The sequence below is a fragment of the Miniopterus natalensis genome, chromosome 4, assembly GCF_054644295.1.
Source record: "Miniopterus natalensis isolate mMinNat1 chromosome 4, mMinNat1.hap1, whole genome shotgun sequence".
Taxonomy (NCBI): Eukaryota; Metazoa; Chordata; class Mammalia; order Chiroptera; family Miniopteridae; genus Miniopterus; species Miniopterus natalensis.
Genome location: NC_142084.1, coordinates 9,941,363 through 9,964,602, shown reverse-complemented (window position 1 = coordinate 9,964,602; position 23,240 = coordinate 9,941,363). Strand labels below are relative to the sequence as shown.

The 23,240-nt window shown below is 43.8% G+C and overlaps 2 protein-coding genes and 1 long non-coding RNA gene across 3 annotated transcripts in view; 2 read left to right on the top strand and 1 right to left on the bottom strand.

The window, feature by feature from the left end:
• The first annotated feature begins 1,772 nt into the window (after positions 1-1,772).
• Positions 1,773-7,604, top strand: SPINK13 (serine peptidase inhibitor Kazal type 13). The gene is made up of 4 exons (XM_016217378.2): positions 1,773-1,848; positions 3,089-3,123; positions 4,043-4,179; positions 7,405-7,604. The coding sequence occupies exons 1-4, from the start codon at positions 1,779-1,781 to the stop codon at positions 7,448-7,450; spliced, it is 288 nt and encodes a 95-aa protein (XP_016072864.2). The 5' UTR covers positions 1,773-1,778; the 3' UTR covers positions 7,451-7,604.
• A 771-nt stretch (positions 7,605-8,375) lies between these two features.
• LOC148093180 (uncharacterized) overlaps positions 8,376-23,240 on the bottom strand; it is a 39,360-nt gene continuing 24,495 nt past the window's right edge. The window contains exon 3 of the long non-coding RNA XR_015714359.1: positions 8,376-8,931. This is a non-coding gene — a long non-coding RNA (uncharacterized LOC148093180). The remainder of the gene's footprint in view (positions 8,932-23,240) is intronic.
• Positions 16,874-18,609, top strand: SPINK7 (serine peptidase inhibitor Kazal type 7). Its single transcript, XM_016217379.2, has 3 exons — positions 16,874-16,934; positions 17,790-17,815; positions 18,481-18,609. The coding sequence occupies exons 1-3, from the start codon at positions 16,874-16,876 to the stop codon at positions 18,607-18,609; spliced, it is 216 nt and encodes a 71-aa protein (XP_016072865.2).

The following is a 23,240-nucleotide window of genomic DNA, read 5'->3' as shown; positions in this document are numbered from 1 at the left end:
CAATGAAGTATAAGCTTCATTTTCTTTCTCTTCTCTACAAGTTTCAGGGTGGTATAAACCTCATGGTAAGGAATAAATGTGATAAGAAATGTCAACCCCATAACCAGGTACTGGCTTGAAGAAATTTCTAGAGAAATTGATATGCAGAAGATAAAATAAAAAATAAGGTACATGAAAAAAATTTCCAGAATTATAAGGCAAAGGCAGAAAAAAATGGGGCTGTTCATCCTGAGGCTTCCCTCATCAGTAAAGAAGAGGTGAAGTTTTTCTACACTAAGTAAGGTAGAGGAGGCCCGGCTGGTGTGGCTCAGCAGTTGAGCATCGACCTATGAACCAGGAGGTCATGGTTCGATTCCCCTGCCCAGGTTTCAGGCTCGATGCCCTGTAGGGGGCGTGCAGGAGGCAGCCAATCAATGACTCTCTCTCATCATTGAGGTTTCTATCTCTCTCCCTCTCCCTTCCTCTCTCTGAAATCAATAAAAACATTTAAAAAAAAAAAGTAAGATAGGGGAGGGGAGGTCAGATAGTTGAAAAAATTGAGTGAAAAGAAATGATCTGGAGATGGATGACCTAGGAGGCAACATGACATTAAATAAGAGGCTCCTTTAGTAGCCTAGAGGGCTCAGGCGGTGATGGCAGGACCGCAGAGTCCCAGAATATTAGTTGTGGTGCCGGAGTGTCCCAGGCTAATGTCAGAAATCATATCCTAGAAAGATAAAGCAGGTAAACCTTCTGAAAAGCAGGATAGACCGAGTGATCTGCGGGGGAGCAAGGAGATGGCGCAGACTGGAACCAGTGTTGAATTCAGCAGGAAAATTCATCGCGTCATCTGGAAGGTGGTAGGTAATCTGATTTGCAAATGTCATCAGATATTTAGGATGCAAGTTCTTCGTGTTCTTATGATCCACAACTGATACTGGCCACACCGGGTAAGAGGCCGCCTGTCACTACCGGAGCCAAATTAAGCAGAGACAGGATTGAGTCATGTCTGAGCGTTTATTCCAATAACCCCGGCAATATGGGAAAACCAGCTGGTCACCCTGGAAATTCTGCTCTGGGGAAAGGGGGCGTAGGGCCTGCGGCCTGGCCTTCAGGAACCTGGAGTCTGATAACTGGGCGGCTAATCTACGATGTTACAAACAGCTCAGCCCGCTCCGGGCCCGGAGGACGGTCAGTGTCCCTGAGACAAACTCCCAGAGAGGGGTCAGGGTCCAGGCACAGCAACCAAGTCAAAGCATGTCCTGTCCTCGGTCCGCTTTTAAAATGTATTTCTTTTTACAGCCCTGTTCTTCGTGCAGCACATCCCCCAGATTCCCAGGGTCTGCAAGAAAGCCTCCTCTCTAGAGTTAGTAGCGTGAATAATCAGTAAGCAGGCGCGGCTCTGTCACTATGTGCCCTTCCCTCTATAAGAAGCCCTGGCCGGCCTGCTGGAGCGTGAAGCCTCGGAGCAGGCAGGAGGAACAGGCGCGGAAGGAGCCTCAGGCGTTCCTGGCCGCAGCAACCCTGCCCACGCCAGCCGTGACCCGGAGCGGCCGCCGCAGGCTAACATTTGCCAGCAGCCTTACTCAGGTAAGGTCTCTTCACCTCTATCCACTTGCCAAGGGCCTTCTGGGAGGAGACCAGGCCTGGGCGTGACGACCGTGGCCAAGGGTGTGGCAATGGCTCGCCCTCAGGGTGGGGGGTTTGCTCCGTTTGTAAAGCCAGCTGCTCCAGGCTCAGGAATGAACTCTCGAGCATTTTCACAGGCCTCGCCCACGCAGGACATTAGGTGAGATCGCATGGCTGCCCTTCCTCGCGTGATACTATTTTTCCTGCTGTTTTCCACTTGGGCACCTAATGTTTTTTCAGGTAAGCAAATGTGTGGTCTTGGGAGAGGGACATCTGATTTTCTTTGAGTTTTAGGGAAGAAAAAGAGTAATATGACTAGGTGGAACATGTTTGGCTGAAACACAGGCCTTTGGGCTTGATCATGCAAATTGGCATCAATTGGGCATCATTATTAGAAACACCACTATCTGAAAGCTAAGCAGCATGCCTCTGCATAACTCTCAGGCCAAGGGAAATCAGAGGGGCAATTCAAAGTTAGTTTGAACATAAGTGAAAAAAAAAAAAAAATGAACTAAAGTTTAGGTTCAAAGGCATCATTGCCTCCATACCCTTTTCCTTCTGCAGTCCCGCCGGAGGTGCACCAGTTGTACGCATAGGATCATCCTATTTGTACCCAGTCTCATTAGTTTCTACTTTATCTTCTCAGTGTTTCCTTTGGCTCAAGTGAATACATATGTGTACATTTTGTTACTCCTCCCACTTTCTTACATAATCAACAGCATGCTATAGATCGATGCCTGTTGAGTGTGTTTCCCTCTGTTCTTTCGTTGTTCGATAGCCCACATGTGAGTAAACTCAGGTTCTTGTCCTGTCCTGTTTGACTTATTTCGCTTAGCATAATACTCTCCTTGGAAACACTTATTCTTGGATGTTTTAAATACCCTCATCGGGTGCTGAAAGATAAAGAAGAGCAGGACTACAGCAGGTCTTTATTTCACTCTCCCACGGCCAGCGGGTCATCCTCTGTCCCCAGGCAACGCGGGCACCCCTCACCCGAACCAGTTCACCGTGTCCCTCATTCACCCTGTTGCCAAGGGACACCTGAGTTTTCTATTCCCTGTCACCTTTAGTTCAGCCTCTTGGGAGGAAGTAGGCCTAGTACTTTCTTTACGGTGTCACGTTGACCTTTTATTGCTGTCTTTGAAATGCGCATACCTATCCCATTGTAGTGAAAAGGAAACTGCAGTCAACAAAAGCCAAGTCGAGTAACGAAAATAACATGTTTTGCACAGTATGCAAAAACCCTGAAGGCTTTTTACTTTTTTCTCAGTGGCACAGCAAATTTACAAATGAAGCCAGGACTGTGAAAAATCAAAGAACAAATAAATAAATAGATAAAGTAGTTGCCACTCACGAATTCTGTTGTAGAATTTTGTGTAAATGAGTAAGTAAGTTATGTTTCTTCACTCAGTTAGTAGCTTCCATAGGTGAAACCATGGAAAACGATTTTTTCTTTAACCTATTGTGTCTTTATTTGCAGGACTGAAACCACAGGACCCCGCTAAATGGCCTCCGGTAAATTTAAATTTCTCAGTTCTCAATTCTGATTCTAATCTGACCACTCTCTTGACACGAGAGACCTAAAACTTCACAGTGGTAGAGTAGAATAGACAGCTTTCTGTGTGACCTCGGACATGCATCTTGACCTCTTCAGTCTTAGACTTACTCTCAGGTAGTTCATGATAATAGGAAAATATACCTCTGAGCTTTAAATGAAACCATACCTGTCACTTGTTCGAGGTCACAGGGTTAAGCAGTGGTATATACAAGATTTATTCTCCGTCTCAATATGAGCCCTAAATCTTTTTTTTTAATTACAGTTGACATTCAGTATTATTTTATATTAGTTTCGGGTGCACAGCAGAGTGGTTATACAACCATATAATTTACAACCTGATCACTCTGATGTTTCAAGTACCCACCGGCACCGTGCATAGTTATTAGACTATTATTGACTATGTTCCCTATGATGAACTTTACATCCTGTGACTGTTTTGTAACCACCGATTTGTCCTTCTTAATCCCTTTTACCCAGGTCCCCCCAAACCCTCCCCCCTCCCCTCTGGAAACCATCAGCCTGCTCTCTCTCTGTATCTGAGTCTTTCTGACAGGCCCTCACCCTGTCCTCTAGTTCACATACTCCTTATAGTGAGTTTCTGGCATTGGGACTCTGAGGTTAAATGAAAACTTTGCGTTTGGATTGAAGCTGAAATGTTATAATGCTCATACTTGAAGAGATGATGGGATGGGTGAAGACACTTGCAGTCAGAAAAAAAATCCTACCTCACCAAAGCCCAGAGCAGAAAAAATCCTTAAAAAAGATCAACCAACTAGTAATATTTGATGTCATTTCTATGTGAGGCAGTAGTGGCAGGACAGGAATAAATGGGGGGGATCTATCCGTTGTTATCTATATGATATTCTATATTTGCAGCCCCCATGTGAACTGTACTTCCCGGTGGATTCCAGTTATATACCACAGGAACCAGAATGCCCTCAGATATTTGCCACGGTTTGTACTACAAGTGGCAATTCTTTCCAGAATGAGTGTTTCTTTTGTCTTGCTCAGTGGTAAGTTCAAGTTAAAATGTCATTATTTTTTCTCTCTGTTTCTTTGAGGAAATGTTAAGTAATCTTAGCCAAGGAACTGGATTTACTAATGTATGGGATTTTTTTTCAACAGCCACCATATTCACAAAAGATTGCAGACAGACTACATATATAGTGATTTCTTTTTTAAAAAATGTAGTGAACATTCAAAGTTGACTCAATAAAAAAAGAAACTCTTACATGATTTTTCATTGAATTGCTTAGAGATTTTAGTACATAGTCTATATTCAAACTTGAATAGAAATGCAAATTTTTTTGAGAGAGAGAGAGTGGAAGGCAGGGGAAAGAGAGAGAGAAACATCAATGTGAGAGAGATGCATCTATTGGTTGCCTTCTGCACGAGCCCCAACCATGGCCAAGGATCAAACCTGCAACCGAGGCACATGGCCTTGACTAGGAATCAAACCCGTAACTCTTCGGTGCTCAGGCTGATGCTCTAACCACTGAGACACACCAGTTAGGGCAATAGAAATCCAATTTTTAAAAATTACTTGGTTATCTGTAACAACCCACATTGACATACCTATGACTAACACCTATAATTGGTGTTTGGTAGATATAAATGGATTCAGATGCAGACACAGATACAGGTGAAAATATACATATGAGTAACGAAGTAGTTATGTGGTAAAAATTGACAGTTGACTTTTAATAATAATTTGTTGACTTTCAAATAAATTCAATAGGAAATTTAGATTAAAAATTAATAATTTCCCTTGTGATTCAGTTCAACTCCATTAGAAATTGTTTTTACAAACCAGCTCTGTGTCTTGTCAGTATCTCTCCATGACTATGAGATCTTCTGTGTTGGGAGTCCCCAAGACCTCCTGCAGGTCTGATGATTTACTAGGGGGCCTCACAGAACTCAGAAAAGCTGTTATACACATGGAAGCGGTTCATTACAGTGAAAGGATACAGGTTAAAAGCAGCAAAAGCAGAAAGCTCACAGGGTGGACTCTGGGAGAGGTCAGGTACAAGCTTCCAGTGGTCCTCTCCCAGTGGGTTCCCACAGCAGAGCGAATTCTCCCAGCTACGATGTGTGACAATAGATAAATAGCACTCCCAACCTGGGAAGCTCACCAAAGTCTTGGTGTCCGGATTATATATTGGGGGCCAGTCGCCAAGGCATGCAGCACCTGCATGACTGACGACTACTTAGTCTCCAGCCTTCCTCCCCCCCAAAAAGAGGTCGAATGGCTGCAGAGTGGCCCAGGACCACAGGCATTCACCTGAGCATAAACTATCCAGCATGGCCTATGACCCTGGGTTACAAAGACACTCTTATGGGACATGATATAACAAGGGTTTTTAAGTTATTTCCCTGGGACTAATGTGCGCATCCCAAGTCTGGGAGTTAATTAACCCTTTCATGCACACCTTCCTTTGAAAAGAATCCACATTGGCTTCCAGCATCATGTCCCCATCCCATGAGGACTACTGCTGAGCGCCCAAGGGAACGGGCTTAGAAGCGAGTCCAGCAAGGAGAAGTGTGCTCATCTTCAGAGCAAACGCTAAACTCACAGGACAATTGAAATGTCCTTTAGAGGAAAAGGCTAGGAACTGAACAATGTGAATGAGCCAAGCTTCTATCATTGGTTTCAAAGAAAGATGGATGAATGATGGAAGGAGGGGAGTAATTCCCACAACTCTGCTTTTAGCAGTACTTTCAAGAAAAATCCTGGTAAATTGGACTCACAATCCTGAGAGAGACCCACCATGTGTGAATAGCATAAATCCTTTCAGAAAAGAAAACTGAGGAGTGCAAGTCTTCGCTAGAATTGATACAGAATTATTGTCACTATCCTTACAGGCCCCCAAACCTATTCAGTGTAGGGCCCCGATCATAGCTACCAAGAAAATGGAGAATTGTATAAAACAGATGCTAGACCCTTCAGAAGTTTGTGTTTTATTTAGCAAAAAGAATACATGCATAGGAAAACTCAGAACAACAGTGGCTTTATTCAACCAAAACAGTATTTTAGAAAGTTTTAGATTGGTTGACAGCGTTTCAGAAATCAAACTTTACCTGAAAATACAGATGAACGACTTAATTTTGAAAAGTCAAACATTATACTAATAGTGAGCCAGGGGTTTGCACGTTGGAATTAAGCAGCAGTTGCTTCAGAGAAGCCGCCCATCCGCATGGAGCTCGGGCATCGCAGGCAGCTAGAGAACCACTCTCTCCACGGAAGGGAAGGGGGCCCTCTTCACTTACTCATCTCACCAGCTTGGCTCCTTCAAGCAGCTCCGTTTATAACCCTGATCCACGCAAGCAGATAGATATTAAAGGTGAGCTTGATGCAGGGATTAGGGTGGGGAGTCTCTCAAAAGAAGAAAAAGTTAAAGGCTTTACAAGAACAAAAACATGCATCCCTGGCTGGTGTCCTGAGTGGTTAGAGCATCAGCTTGTAGACAGACAGGGTGCGGGTTAGATTCCCAGTCAAGTGCATATGCCTGGTTTGCGGGTTCGGTCGCCAGGCCCGGCCTGGGCACATGCAGGAGCCAACTAATCCATGTGTCTCTCTCCCACCGAGGTTTCTCTCTCCGTCTCTCTCCCCCTCCCTCCCTTGCACTCAGTCTAGAAATCAATGGGGGGAAAAAATTGTCCTGGGCTGAAGATTAACAAGAACAAGTGCAAAAGAAAATAGAATAGGCAGGTTACACAGGGCTCATTGCTGGAGAAAACATTCGGAGTTGATACAATTTGCAATGTCTTTAGGAAAATAAAGAGAAGTTGTGTTGAAAGGAATATTATGTATTCAGACAGCAAGAATACACAAGGATGGAAGTTAGGCAGAGGCTAACTTCTGGAAAACATCAATATTAGTAAGGGGGAGAGGCTGTATTCCAGGCGCATGGAAGCCTGGTGAGAATCTGAGCAGGGAGTGTGAGCTATGTGAGTTATGCATCACATTATTGCTAGTTATTTTTTACTTCTTGGCAGAGAAATGTGGCATTGCTATGTTGAATGGAAAGGTATCGAAATAGGGAGTGGGTGAGGGGACGAAAGATGCTCTGTTGAAAAATGTCACAGAACACTTTGAATCCTGGCGACAGGGAGGGGAAACTAGCAGGCGGTGGTGGTGCTGAGCGGGAACGGAGAAGACCTCGGCAGGAAGATAAGAGATTGTGGAACAATATGCCCACTTGCCCTGCGATAGTAATCTGTTTTTCTCTTCTCTTTAGGGAATTCGGTTCTCGTATTAAATTTCTTAAATATGGAAAATGTTAGTAACGGAGCGCTCCATTTATTTATTCTTTTTCCTGCTTAATTCTGAAAATCACTTCTTCAGGAATTTGAGGACGTATAATAAATAACATGCCTGTACCCACATTTGTAATGAAATCGGGAACAAATTAAACTAATGGAGCACAAATACTGGATTTATTACAAATAAACATTGTAATAAAAGAAGTGGTCAGTGTTCATGCCTGAGTGCTGGTTGTTTAAAGTCAGCTTTCGTTGTGCTTGGGTCTAAGGTCTGTTATCAGGTGGGCTTACCTAACAGTCTCCAGAATTAATTTTTTTGCAGATTGCAGGCTTATCTGCAAGGTCCGGCCCTGCCCCACTAATCTCACTTAAAGACAGGAGCAAAAGAGGAAATATCCCCCCACACACATACACACAGCTAGAAGTTAGAGACTTTCTACCCCATATTCATGAGTGAAGCCCACCTGCATTAGGGGAGAAAAAAATCCCACATGCTAATAGGAGGGAGGAGGGTAGCCAAGAGTTTTGGGGGCCAGGCATGCTTGAGACAGAGCTTTGATATCATTTGACCCCCTGATTTCAGCATACCCAATTCTTACTCCATTTCATCATTACTATTACATTGGTCAATAAGCTCCTTTTTCCCCTAATGCTATTTATAATGTGTCACTTAAACTGAAAAATCTTGACTAATACAGGGAGATGAATTCATTTTTACATTTCAGGCTGGGGAAATGAACAGTGGAAAAAGCCTTAGTTTTCTGTGTGCTGTGTTGCCACTAGATGTCAGTCTCTTCTACCTTAGTCTAACGAGCTCTTGATTTAACCAGCAGCTTCCAGAAGAGGGCATACAACTCTCCTTTCCCCATCACCTTTCCAGCTAAAGTGCCCTCTACTTCCGCTGGCAAGAGGGGCCCTCCTCCTCCTACAGCTTCCCCCTTCCTTGGGTTTGTGCGAGTCTTTGTGGACAGGCCCAGGCCTACCCTATTTTAGTGAGCACGGGCTTGTGTGTTCTGTGTTAATTCTCCAGGTGATTCTAACGCACGTCTACATTTCAGGACTATTTTCATTTTCAATTTTACTACATTTATTGGGGTGACACTGGTTAATAAAATTATGCAGCTTTCAAGTGTAAAATGTATAACATCACCTGTATATTGCACTGTGTGTTCACCACCCAAAGTCAAGTCTCCTTCCGTCACCATATGTTTGACCCCCTGTACCCATTTTTACCTCCACTCTTTCCCTGTGTCGACGAGTTTTTGTTTGTCCATTGGTTGTTCTCAGTTTTACATCCCACATATGAGTGAAATCCTATGGTTTTTGACTTTCTGTCTGACTTATTTTGCTCAGCATGATATTCTCAAGCTCCATCCATGTTGTTGGGGATGTCAGTATTTCATCTTGTTTTATGGCTGAGTAGTGTTCCATCTGCATATGTCCCACATCTTCTTTATCCAGTCATCTAAGGAAGGGCACGGGTTGTTTCCATGTCTTGGCCACTGCAAATAATACTGCAATGAACATAAGGGTGCATATATCTTTACAAATACATGTTCTCCACTTTTTTAGATTAGATACCCAGAACAAGGGTTGCTGGATAATATGGTAGTTCTGTTCTTAATTTTTAAAGGAACTTCTGTGCTGTTTCCATAGTGACTGTACCATTTTACATCCCCATCAGCATGGTGAGAGCTATTTTCCAAACTGAATCCCTCCATTCCTGCAACAATTAGCAGAATTGAAAATGCAGGTAATGAGGCTACTGAAGAAGCAACATTGGGAAGGTAACCTCTCTGGGCTAACTTGTTTTATCTCTACAATGAGAATTTTAACTTGGATAATAAAGGCTGTATAACACTTATATAATTAGCATTGCTATGTATACTATTTTGTCCTTGTTATTACATCAAACCTGGGTAAAGTGAAGTCAATAAAACCCAAAATGCATTGACTGAGAGCCTAATTCAGGTAGTCATTGGCTTTCTGAGTTGGATTAAGGACTCAGAGATCATATACACAACCTCTGACTTCTCCCACAATATTCCTGATGGGCTAGCATCTGCCTGGATTTCACACTGCTGGGAAATTCACTGCCCGATAAAGTATGAACAACGCTGTGAAGGAGTCTGGTTGTCAGGAAGCACTGCTTGCCTTGAATCAAAATCTACATTCATCGTGCTTTCAACCATCAGAGCCTTTCATGATAAAACAGAGGAAGTTTACTCACAATTAACAGTAGAAGATGAATATTTTGTCTTCTACTCAATACATACTCAAATCTCTTTTCTCCAATCATTTACTTCAGTCATTTCTCTTCAAGTCCTGTTTCTGTTATTTTGTTCTGTATGATCTGGAAATGCTACATTTAGGTAACAGGCATCTTAAGGTATTTAGGCACGACCTTAATGAGTAAAGCCTTTTGATCAGCTGATAAATCCTGTTTTAGGTTACGTTTGGACGCTACTAGGATTGATAGGTTCCTCCCATTGATGACATGATGGTGTCAGCAGCAGGGAAGTAGGTAGAGGTTCTCGTCAACTGTACTGGGTACATTTCCCTGGTGGCCTTTGCCACTGAAGGCAACTCTGTAAAGGGGCCCTTGCTCGGTCAGGCAACAGAGTGGTTTCAACTTAAAGATGATTCTGAGTCATTTGGGGAAAAAGTAGAGGAGAGTGTGTTAAACGCTTCACAATTTGTTCTTCTTATTAAAGTTTAAATTCAACCTAAAATGGTTGAATTATTTTAAGTTCTAGTGAAGTAAGCTTTATTTCTTTTTTAATTCCCTGATGTGGAACAGATTGTTTCTCCCAAATGCTGGATGAATTCTGTGTTCCTCTGCCTTTTGTCTAAGGACTCTTTGTTCCTTTAGCAAGTAGTTATTGAACAGTCCCTGCTCTGTGCAATACATTGTGCCAGGTGCTGGTATAAGCAACCAAACAAGACAGGCAAGATCCTGTTCTTGTGGAACCTGCATTCTAGTGATGAGAGATGAATAATATATGGAAAGAGGAACAGGCGATGGCAGGTAGTAATGAATGCTGTGACTACAATGACCAAAACAAGGTCAGATAATAACAAGTGAGGTACATCATAGACGTTCAATAAATAGACACTAAATGAATGTTTGAGACCATAAACTTCTAGACACAGACTCTAATTAAAATCACTGTAAGAAAAGCTTGTAATGGAAATAAGAAGAAACATGGAGAAAAGGCAATTTAAGAAAGAAAAATTTCAAATCCAATCTTGCAAAGAATTCAGTACATTTACCCTAATCACAGAAGACACTGGCTAGAGCTCGTCTGATTTATAAGTTGAATGTTTTAAGGAAAAAAAACATCCATTTTGGGTAATACAGGAATTGGATAAAATGGAATCTCTAGACTGGCTGCTTCTCATCGTTTGGGTGTCCAACTACATCATCTCTGATCACGCGATCTAATTTGTTTCCCATTTCCACGTCATTCTCTATAGATTTTGTTTTAAATACTTGTCAACACATGAAATCATTATATTATATCATTTGGTTATTTACTCTTTTTACTCTACAAGAAAGTAAGTTCCAAGGAGTAGAATCCTTGTCTGTCTTGTTTACCGTGAACCTGCTGGGAGGATAACACTGCCTGGAACAGAGGAGAGAAGTGGTGAAGTCCATGGTTGCTGCGGTTTCACCGCTGCTCAGTAATGCCATGTTAATATGTCAGGGCAGGGAGGACTTGCAGGATTACACACTGTGAAGGCGATATTAAAGAAGCTGACCTACATCATCTAGAGAAAAAGACCTTCCTAGGCACTCCAGAGCTGCCTTTACATATCTGAAGAGATCCACTTAGAAAGAGAGAGCAGACTTGTTCCACTGGGCTCCCTTGTAGAGAATTAAAATGTAAGGAAGCCATGTAGAGATGGGGTTCTTTTGAATATGGGGAGGAAAGAAAACAACCCACAAAACCAAAAACTTCTGAGTAGTCCAAGCAGACTAAAAAATGCAATAATCTTACTTGGTAATGAGTCTATATATTAGACATCATGGTGTTATGGAAAACTGGAGTGAATCCCTCTCTCTTAATGTCCAAGAAAACACTGGCATCCCTTTAGACGTTATTAACTGTTCTGTAAAATAATAAGTAAACTGTGGCTAAGTAAGTTTGGGGAAAATTGAGTTAAACAAAGTGAAAAAAAATTTCTGTGTTGCAAAAGATTTAATAGAGCCTTTAATAAATCCCCAAAATGAAATAGAGTATTCAGGGTTTCCCAAATCTGGCTGACCAGAGAATCCTTTAGTCAGGAAATACTAGTTAACTTTTCATGGAATCCTGGTGTCTTAAAGATTAAAGGTCTATGATTCTCTGTGTGTAAGAAGGACATGAATTTGGAAGTGGGGGTGCAGATGTCAGAATGTATAGATTGCATCGTGTCTCCCCCAATTCATGTGTTGAAGACCCAATCCCTAGTTTGACTGTGTTTAGAAATAGTGATTTTACAGAGGTAATTAAGGTTAAATGAAGTCATAAAGGTGGGGCCCTAATCTAAAAGGACTTTCATCCTTACTAGAAAAGGAAGAGACACCAGGGGTCTTGCACACAGAGCAAAGGCCATGTGAGGACACAGTGAGAAGATGGTTGCCTACAAGCCAACACCTTGATCTTGAACTTCCAACTTCTAGAACTGTGAGAAAATTAATTTCTGGTGTTTAAATCACCCATTCTTTGGTATTTTGTTTTGGTTGCCTTAGCAGACAAATATATTTGTTAATGTTGTCTGACTCTGGGATTATAGGTGTTCCCTTCAGCAGTGAGCTCAATAGACATGATTTTACTAATAGGGGCTGGGAGGTTTGTGTGTGTGTGTGTGTGGTCTAGACCCAGATAGTGTGAAGCCATCTAGGAATAACATGAACCAATAGGAAAAAAAAATAATCATTACCATTCATTCAATAGCTCTATGATTGGAACTATTTCAGCCATTCAAAGAACCAAAACATACTATTTCTGCATGTGCTAATTTCCTGTTCCCACGAGAGGCAAGGAACAAAGTCCTGCTAGACACAAGATCAAATGCAAATGTCACTGTGCCTCAGTGCACACAGAGGCATGATCACAGTGAGGGCTATATCAAAAAATAAAAACTGAAAAAGAGAAGAAAAGAAAGGAGCTGAAGTGTGAAGACATCACGGGGGGGGGGGGGGCGGGGAGGGGAGGGGAAAGAACAGACAAAAGGCTAGAACTAGTCCAGCCAAATTGAGGCCACCGATTTTAAACTGTCACCAGCAGGCCTCCAGAGTGCTGAATGGAGCCCGTGCTGGATGCCAGGAAGGAAGGAGCATGGGGGTTGGGGGTGGGTTGGTGCAGCAGTTTGGAGGGAAAAGCAGAAGCCCATAGGAGAGTTCCAACTTCTTGCCACTCACCCCCAATCCTCAGCCTCTTTCATCATTTTTACATATTAGTGTTCCAAGGAGGTATTCTTAACTGGAAAACTTGGAGCTAATCTCACTAGATGTTCTGGAAGCAGAAAGCACAACATGGAGAAGGGATTGTCACACATGGCACCTTCGATAGATCAGGGTGAGGGGACAGGGAAAGAATCATCCCCTCTCCCCACTGGGACCCTCTCTCTTTCCAGGCGATGCTCACAGGTGAAAACACCATGCACTCTGACCCAGTGCTCGGCTCCCTCTGCCTCCCTGGAAACATCAGCTGTCCTTCTTGACTGCTCTGTTTCTGCCAGTTTCACTCCTGTCACTCGTGTTCACTGTGTCTGCAAATGTACCTCGGAGATGTAAATGTAAGGCCAATACATCAGAGCAATTAAAAGCACTGGCTCCTACTTTAAACTGGCCACTTCTCTAAGTCTTTGCTGCCTTAGCTAAGTAACAGGGCGAACAACCACATGTATCTCGTAAGATTATTGTAAACCTTAAATGAGGTGATGCACACAGCAGTGTAGCACAGCTCTAGCACATGGTAAGTGCCTAACATATGGTCCATTTTCTTACTCTAAATTTCACTTCCTGCAACAGCCATTATTCTGTACTTGGATTACTGCCCAGCTGTGGCGCTGGTTTCCCTGTTTCCCTCCAGCTAATAGACCCGAGCTCCAATTTGATTATCTCACCCTTCTCTAACCTTGTAACGGGTCGCCTTTCTCTTCCCTGTGGCATCCCAAATCCACTGAGGAAGAAATTAGGGATCCATCGCTCTCAAACTTTTCTCTTCTTTCATGTTTGTGTTTTTATTATTATGCTTTTCTTTCTATCCCGCCTTCCCTGGAGAGAAACCACTGTCACAGTGATGCCCTCTGACAAGGCCTCCGTTTCTGCCCCTTGCGAGAATATAAGGAGGAAAAACTGCCCATGGCATAAAATGGAGAGGGGTTTTCTTTGGTTTCTTCATTTACGTACAGGCCTCACCTTCCACTCCCAAAGGACCCTCCATACTGTGTGGCTCACTGTGCAGCTTGAAATTTTTCTCTCCATGTGAACAGCTGCCAAGCCCCAAAGCAATTCACCCCTGATCATTTGACCTCACCCTTCCTCACCTTTTTAAATCCAGAGACCTTGGTCTCCACCCATTCTTCATCCACTTGATGTTCGAATACACCCTGAGGGTCAGTATCTCAGCCCCACCCCTGAGAAACTCATCTGAAAGTTTGCCCACTAGCCACTGCCTCCACACACAATTGTTCATATTTCCCACACCTACTAAGGTCACGCATGGCCCGAACCTTGACCTCTACACCCTTAACTGCTCTCATCTTGCATAATGCACCAGAATCTCCTTAAACACTTGACTCTCTCCCAAGCTGGCCACAGTCTTTATGGCTCCCCCTCAAGTCTCTGATGGACACACTCCCTGTCCGTGAAGTCCCTTTTTGCCATTTCTCACTCAGTGTCAACGTATCTGGGGAGAAGTATTCGGCATGGTACTGCCCGGGCCTGCTAACGTCTAGTGCTGGTTTGGTCTGGTGGCCGCTCCTCTTTACATCCCTGTGGACTCTCTGACCTGCCCTCACCCATGTCTGCGCCAGGCCGTCTCCACGCTTCCCCAGCTTCCAGACCCACCCGGCTCTTCCACTGCCAGAGTCAATGTCAGGGTGGAACAGCTGGAGGGTGCACCCAGCACCCTCCACTCTCTCGCTTGCAGAACGTCTCCTTACATCCACCTAGTCGTCTCTGTCCCTTGTATCAGAGTCCGGTGCTTCGATCCATGCTTTCAGCACTATTCTTGCTTTTCTGCACTCCCCTAACTGGCCACCCGCCCTCGCATGTCTTCAAGCTCTTCCCTTTGGCTCGAACACATGCGCAGTCTACCCTGGACCCCCTGAAGCTCCAGCTTCTTCCATCTCCCTCTGCCCCTTTACTACTGAACATCTAAAAAAAATATTGTAACCGTATCTTTCCACTTTACCCTGGTCATCCTTTGGTCCCATGCTCTTTGTTAAAATCGTGTTTTCAAACTGCAGCAAAGACACCTTGTCTTGCAACAGAATGGCCTTTCCTCAGTATTCACCTTCCTCAGAATGGCCTTTCCTCAGTATTCACCTTCCTCAGAATGGCCTTTCCTCAGTATTCATCTTCGTTGCAAGTTTATAGAAATAAAACTTATAATTAAAGCTTTTTATTAGAGCAATTGCTTCGCTTCTTTCCAGGACTGAACTCAATGCAGTCTTCTCCACTAATTCATATCTTGATCTTGGGTGAGATTACTTAAATCCTCTGAGCCTCAACTTACTCACTGGTAAAATTAGGGTCATAAAAATTCCTTCCTCAATGAGTTGTCATGAAACTCACATTCCATATAATTAAGTACTGTATATCAAGTTCTGATTATGATCTTGGCACTCTGATACAAGCACACACACACACACGAGATTACACACATAACCTCATTTAACCCTCAAAACCACTCTGTGAGGTAAATATTATTTCTCTGTCACAGATGAAAAACTAAAATATCCTGAGCTCAACCTATATACTCAAAGTCACAAAGTCAACATTTATTGAAAACAAGATTTCAAATAAAATCCACTGGACTCCATGGCCATATTCTTAACTACCAAATTATATTGATCCCCAAACAGATGTAAGAATCAACATTTAAGGGAGTCATGCAATGTCATTTATTATTAGCTTATAATATTTTGTAGACACTGTGTTTCAGAATGTACTAAAATAAACCTGCAGGCAGGGCACTGGTGGAGGAGAGTCAACTGCCTTCCCCAGGTTTTCACACATATGTCCTTAAACTCAGTAGACAAACAACAACCACTTGGCCCCTTGTGCCTGCACAATGCAATTTACAAGCTAATGTCAGGAACCCTTAGCAGAGACTCTTGGCTCATCAGTAATCATCATCATCATTATCACAATTACAGTTACATGCACTGCACTTTAGAACAGATTTTTCATGTAAACGACGCCAATTATGTGAAGCAATAGTCCCCACTGAACGTGGGATGGAGCTAAAGTTCTGGGACAGTTTCTGTGTCCTTTGCCAACTATTTCAGTTCTCTCCCACCTGGTTGACCAGGAGCAAGGTAAGATCACACTCCATATCCTCTATGGTTGGGCCAGGCCACATGGTGGCGAGGGAAAGCGACAGTGGTGCCACCTCTGGGCTGAAAAGGGAGATCCTCAAGAACACATCTTCACTTCACCTTGACAGCAAACAACATTCCAAATAGTGACAACTCTGCCCTCCTGACACTGACCCATTGAGGACAATGCAGCACCATCCGCTGACCACCTTAACTGTTGAGCTTGATTAAAAAATATATATTGTTCTAAGCTGCATACATCTTGCAGTTATATGTTACCACAGCATAACCAGTGTTCCTGGCAGCTGCAGGCTCACAGCACATAAATGACTTACCCAGGATGGCACAGCTAGAAAATGTCAACACTTCTTCAGACTTCATAGATGCTAGTCACTATTCCTTTCACTAGGTCCCACCTTGCCTCATAGGTTTATTGCCTCAAAAATAAAACCACAGTTTCCCAGAAGCCAAAATAGAAACATCAGTATAATCTATCTAATCTGGGTTTCATATCCTCTATTTTTTATCTAAAATAAACTATTTGTGAACTAAAGAAACTTTGATATTTTCGCTTATTTCATAACTAGGCCAAGCAGCCTCCGCTTACGTTCTTCTATTACATGAGGTTTAGAATTCTAACAGTCCCCGCCTCTAGGACAGAGAAGAGGAATTCTCACTTCAAATAACTAATGTGTTGGTCAGGTAGGAAGTAGCAATTAAGTGACAAGGACTGCAGCCCCACCCAGGGCGTGACATTGTGCGTTGACAGCTTCTCAAAGCCAGCATTGACTCTGCATGACGTCATAGGAAAGGTGGAGAAGCCAGGCATGGCCGTATAAACATGGCCCTTTCCTCTGCCTGGCCGATGCGGCTGTTGTGAGCGGCCTCTGCATCGCAGCCACCTCCACCATGAAGATCGCTGGAGGTCTCCTTCTGCTCTGCCTGGTGACCTTCTTCTGCAGCAGCTCAGGTGAGGCAGGGTGGATAGTGTTCAACCATTAAGCTTGTTTTTCCAAATAACCTCTCCTGGGAGGTGAGCATCTGAGAGAAGTGTCTGGTCCTGTAGATTTAATCTGTACTGGTTTAGAGTAAAAAGCAAAGCGTATTGGCGTAGAAAAGAAACAGCCCTGGCCTGGAAAGGGAGACTCTTAGGTCCCTAATGGAGTTGAAGGGTTTGGGTTTAGTGTCTTCCCATCCAAGGAACAAAGAAATGAACTGGTTTCTTTGTAAGGACACTGGAAGTTGTTAGATACTATTGGGTACCATTCCTGTTATTGGATTCTACTTATGCCTCTGTGCAAAGACGCAGAAAGACTCGGATGGCTCCCAAATCAGTCCAAGGGGACTGAAATAAAGCCCAATTCTCCAGAGGCCACGAGGCAACAATTAGACTTTTTATATGCTTGAAAAAATGAAATAAGCTGCAAACACCTTTGGCACCTTGTATTACATCCCTTCGTGTCAATTAGAAGGGGGAGAATGTCAAAGACGGTGCTTTGGGTTCTTGGCAGTGGTGACCGCAAGGCTGCCTGTTGCTATCTGACTGTAAACTATTATCAAAGCCCCACTGAGCTCCAGAAAATGTCTCACGGTCACCTAGGGAGGGAGCTCGGGAACTCTCTTGGCTAAAGCAAGGGCTTACCCAATCCATTGGCCATTTGACTTCCTCAGCAAACAGCCAGAATTTTGCATAAGGATCGGGCATGTGCTGAGACTAACTGCAGAGGAAAGAGAGTCTTAATCTATGGGACCAAATTTACGTTAATTAATGAGACTTCAAAACTTTGCTCTATTTTCAACATTTCCATCTGTATCTCTCTTTCAGAAGCTGCTAGTCTGTCTTTAACAACCGTGAGTATATTGAATTACATTTTCATTTCAGTTCCTACTGACTCGTTTAGTCAACAAATAATTACCAAATATATACGTAGGATTAAGTCAGTATGTTTGGGGGATAAAAGGTGGAGGCAGATGCAGATAAAGAAATCTCCTCTGCTGTTTGAAGAAATACAACATAAATAACCATAGCCTTAGAAATAATTCCAGAGTTAAAGAAGAGGTGCCTTCCAGTTGAGAGGCTGGTGAAGTCTTAATGGAGAGGACAATATGTAAGAGGTAGGACCTTGGTTAATTGTACAGGCTCTGGATTCCAATCCCAACCTCACCACTTTCTAGCTTTTAAGCCTTCATTCCTCACTCCCGTAAATAGGGGTAACAGCAGGACATACTCTATTCAGTTGTTCTGAAGATTAAACAAAATGCATGGAAGATTCAAGTTTAATACCTGGCCTAGAAATGCCCAGGAATCGTTAACTGCAGGTAGAGGTCATAAGAAAAGTGGTGCGAGTATGACTGGTATTTGTCACAGTGACACCAGTGCTAATCGAAGTAGCAGCAGCAGCAGATCTGAGCTGGAGCCTCCAGGATGGTGTTTCACTCCCTGTACAATAGAGGCCAGGGGAGGCCCAGATGGGGGCCAGGGGAAAGGCAGGACATTTCCCTTCTGTCTGTCACAGGTGGACTGCAGCATTTACAAGAGGTACCCGGTGGTGGCCATCCCTTGCCCCATCACATACATGCCTGTTTGTGGTTCTGACTACATCACCTACGGGAATGAATGCCACTTGTGTATTGAGAGCTTGTGAGTACCTCATGGGGGTGGGGGAGGCTGGGGCCAGTGTCCGCCACTGCAGACATCTCCTCTCCCCTCGAGCCTGCTCAGCTCCCTGATCTGTACACATTCCCACCCAGAGCAGCTGGTGGGGAGAGAAAGCCAACTGCCTCGGTCAGGCCAGGGCTGGCCACTGTGTTTGCCCACGTACGTATTCATCATAGAACTTCCAGCTCCTGTCTGTCAGCTGAGGTCCAACAGCACCACGAGTTTTCAAGTTGCTGCCCAGAGTCCAGGGTTCTGTAGAGGCAAGTCAGAGGTCACCAAAAGTGTAAGGGGATCGTTTGGGGTGGTCTCCAACTCCAAGTTCAGCTTTTGACTATTTTAAGGAGTGGAGTTCCATACAATACCTCGCTTGAAGAAAGGGTCCTAAACCCCACACTAAAAAATAATCGAGCCCGGCCGGTGTGGCTCAGTGGTTGAGCATCTACCTAGGATCCAGGAGATCGCTGTTCAATTCCCGGTCAGGGCACATGCCCGGGTTGCGGCTCGGTCCCCAGTGGGGGGCGTGCAGGAGGCAGCCAGTCGATGACTGTCTCATCATTGGTGTTTCTATCTCTCTCTCCCTCTCCCTCCCTCTCTAAAATCAGTAAAAACATATTAAAAAAATAATTGAAAACCACTATCCTACATGACTTCTAAGAGGCCATAGCAGCTTGTTCTTTAGCCAAACTGGCTAGAGGGCCTTTAACTTCCTGTTTTCTAGTGGCTCTAAATACCTGTGGCCCTAAGAGGGATAGAGGGAAAAGGCCACCAGAAAGGTTCTTTCCTTTCATCTAAATAGGGGGGATGCGAGCTGTCCGCACTTGGACCTGCATCCCATGGACCTGTTTTCGTTATATATTTTGTGTGCCTGCACAGCGTCCTTGAAGGCAGACAGCTAAGGAGGTGTCACTCCTTTGGTGTAGAACAGGCCACGTAGCATTTACTGTTTTCTAGCAAGTCCACCTTGCTCTTTGGTAACTCTCCCTCAGGCTACTGGATTTGGGCCACTTGCCTTCGATCTTGTCTTTTCCATCTTTGTGATTACCTCAACAAGTTACAAGATCAAGTTAGGCCCTGAGCCCAGAAGGATGTGTCTACATATTGGCTCCCATGCAGGGACATTTACTTCACAGAAGGGCCGCTTCTCTAACCTGCACACCTGGGCCCATGGCCTGGAGACTGGCTTGTATTCAGGGACACGGAGGAGACACGTGGTGGGAGCTGTCCTCACTAAAGCAGGACCAGGCTCCATCGCAGGCCCTGCTGACCAGGAAAGGCCGAAGGGCAGCCCCTTGAACTCCTCCTGGCAGAATCCCTCCTTCTTTGCTGTTTTAAGACAGTGGGTGACCAGCCTGGGCCCTGGGATCAGTGGAAGCAGCAGGTGGGGTGGAGATATCACCCAACAGGGAAACTCTGCTTCTGCCTCTGTCAGAAACTGCCTGTGGCGAGGACATTCCTTCTCAGAGACTCCATTACCTCACCTGCAAAACGAGGTTGTGCCTCCATGTCCCTGTGGGTCCTGTCAGCTCTACTCTTACACGAAATTTCCTCTTGTGCTAACGAATCCTGTTGACTGTGTCTTCCTGTAGGAAAAGTTATGGGAGGGTTCAGTTTCTTCACGAAGGAAGGTGTTAACTCCTCCCATACGTGGATGCGGAGCCATGATGTCCTCAGCGTTGTCTTCATCGTCCCTGGGCTCTGACGACCTTCCCCTCATCACCGCAGAGGCTTGGGGGGAGGGACAGATGTGGGGTCATCATTGTCGAGCGGAGAGAGTTGTTGTGCTTCCCTTCAAACTCATGCCTGACTGACCTGCTGGCTTTTTTTTGCACCTCATTAAAAGGATCTCCCAGAGAGTTTACCTTTACTTCTGTTTGTATTTGTTTCTTAGATCAGGGTGCAAAGTTGGTTGTTCAAGAGAAAGTTTTGTACAAGGAATCCCCCAAGTGGCTTCCAAGAAACAAATGCACACACACAAATTCACACATGATCACATATACATGGAATGGAGTTCGGGTCAGTTAAAGCTCAAACTCTAGAGGGGGAGATAAACATGGATTAGAAAACAATTATACACCCTAATAAATGCCAGGGTATAAGTCTATAGGAGGTACCATATTGGAGCAATCTTTCTGTAGCGTAAGTCTGATTCTATTACTTCCCTGTTCAAGATCCTTCCTCTGTTACCCACTGCCTGCAGGATAAAATCCAGACTCCTGAGCACGGTGTTACCCACCCAGCCTCCCCTTCTGCTGTCCTCCCTGAAGGATGCTCACTCTGACACTCTGCGTCTGTATGTGCACAGTCTCCTCTGCTGGGGATGGCCTTAACCTTTCTGGTTTCACCTTAAGTGCATCCCTCCGGTGAGCCTGCTCTCAGCTTGGTTTGGCAGAGACATGGCTGAGGAGTCAGGGGTTGATTTGAAAACTAGTTCTGTCACATGCAAGCTGTGGAATTTTGGGTGGGTACCTAAACCCCATGCTTGGCGTATGGGGCTATTGTTGTGATGATTAAATGAAATAACACAAAGCACCCTGCATGTCACAGATACACACAATAAATATTAGCGCCTTTGCCTGACTACCCACCATTTGCTCACCTGTTGTTTCATAGCTTTTGTATATAATACTACTTATTATTACATTGTACTTACATTGTACTGAATAGTTGGTGGGTGTGTTCCCCTTACCCCTATCAGATCGTAAGCTCTTTGAGGGCAGGACCATACATCTTTATGTACCTAGTGATTAATCTAAGGCTTGACTCGTGGTTAGAATTTCATAAACATTACCAAATTGCTACGGCGCCATAGAGGAAGGGGAATCTATGAGTTATAATTCATCTGAGTATGTGTGGGTTGGGTAGGGGACAGGTGATTCCAGGTAAACAGAAAAGCAAGTACAAAGGCACAGAACTCTACAAATGCATGGGAATTAATGACTGAACATAAGTTCTCAATTTGTAAAAATATATATTGAACACAAACCATGCTCTCATCTGAAATCAAACTCAATCTCAGCTGCCAACTTGCTCCCTAGCAGCATGCCCCACCTCAGGAGACAGCACCACCGTTCAGCAGTTGCTCCAACCAAAAGCACGAGATCTTCTCTTTCTCTAACTCCACGTCGAATCCATTAGCGGTCTGCTAGCTCCACTGTTAAGATATCTGCACAGTTTAATCACTTTCCACCACTTTCAAATCTCCCACCTTAGTTAAAGTCTCCACAGTCTTGCACCTGGACCACTGCAAACCCCTCCAGATTAGAGCTTTGGGAGACATCAATAATTCCCTGGCAAAAGGGATAGACATAAGACACTGAATTTGATATTTTTGGATATATAATGAGCAAAGACACAGTAACTAACTGGAAATGTTTAATGAGAGAGAGGAAGGTAGTTAATGGCATATAGTTATGCATACAGTGGTCAGATTTCTAGTTTCTGGCTTTGTAACCAGGTGGGTATTGAGGCAAATTCTTCATGTTGAGAGAGTCTTACATATTAAAAACTTAATTTGTTTGCAATGTTAGAGTCACTTTTAGTTGTGAGAGCTTCCTTATGAATATCTCTTAGGAAAAAATATAGATAGAGGCTATTCTCACATTCAATAGAAGAATCACCTCTTGCCCAGCCGGGCGTGGCTCAGTGGTTGAGTGTCAGCCTAGGATCCAGGCGATCGGGGTTCAATTCCCGGTCAGGGCACATGCCTGGGTTGTGGGCTCGATCAATGACTCTCTCATCATTGATGTTTCTATCTCTCTCTCTCCCTCTCCTTTCCTCTCTCTGAAATCAATAAAGATATATTAAAAAAGAAAAAAAAAGAATCACCTCTGAATGGTTCCTCCAACAGGGTGCTTAAATCAACAAGGTTCTCATTACCTTTAGTCACTATCAAACATCTCTGATCATGGCAAAGTTCCTTTTTCTATCATGCCAAGAGTTACTATTTCCAGTAAGGATACAAAGATACATCATTTGCTTATTTTAAGATGGTTCTGAAGTGCTTTCTGAATGTTTTCTTCTCCAGATTACTGTCGCCATCGTCATCTTCATTATCATGGTAATTGTCATTAAATACTAATATTTGTCGAGAGCTTACTATGTGCCAGACCTAAATAAGTGCTTTACATATACAATCTTATTTAAAGCTCACAACAAGCTTGCCCTGGCTGGTTTTGCTCAGTGGTTAGAGTGTCAGCCTGTGGGCTGAAGGGTCCCAGGTTCAATTCCTGCCAAGGGCGCTGTATCTCCATTGCAGGCTCGATCTTCATTCTGGGCGTGTGCGGGAGGCAACCAATCAGTGTGTCTCTCTCACATCAATGTTTCTCTCTCTCTCCCTTTCACTGTCTCTGAAAAAGCAATGGAAAAAATATCCTCTGGTAAGGATTAAAAACAAAACAAAACAAAACAAACACCTCACAACAAGCTTATGGTGATGGTGTAATTATTAACTTTATTCTGTAAGCTTGCTAAAGAAAAATTATTTTGCACTGTTAAAATGGTAAGGAAGACATTATTCAAAATATAGTCTTAAATACCCTTACTGCAATACCCCTATCACCACAGAGGAGAGAGATCGGGCGCACCTCCAAATACAAATGGGGATTCATTTCCAAGGAG

Excerpts from the sequence above, each read along its gene's own strand:
- SPINK13 (XM_016217378.2), top strand. The coding sequence starts at position 1,779 with ATGGCTGCCCTTCCTCGCGTGATACTATTTTTCCTGCTGTTTTCCACT. Across the intron at positions 3,124-4,042 it reads ACCCCGCTAAATGGCCTCCG|CCCCCATGTGAACTGTACTT; the intron begins GTAAATTTAAAT and ends CTATATTTGCAG. Across the intron at positions 4,180-7,404 it reads TTCTTTTGTCTTGCTCAGTG|GGAATTCGGTTCTCGTATTA; the intron begins GTAAGTTCAAGT and ends TCTTCTCTTTAG.
- SPINK7 (XM_016217379.2), top strand. The coding sequence starts at position 16,874 with ATGAAGATCGCTGGAGGTCTCCTTCTGCTCTGCCTGGTGACCTTCTTC. Across the intron at positions 16,935-17,789 it reads CTTCTTCTGCAGCAGCTCAG|AAGCTGCTAGTCTGTCTTTA; the intron begins GTGAGGCAGGGT and ends TCTCTCTTTCAG. Across the intron at positions 17,816-18,480 it reads CTAGTCTGTCTTTAACAACC|GTGGACTGCAGCATTTACAA; the intron begins GTGAGTATATTG and ends TGTCTGTCACAG.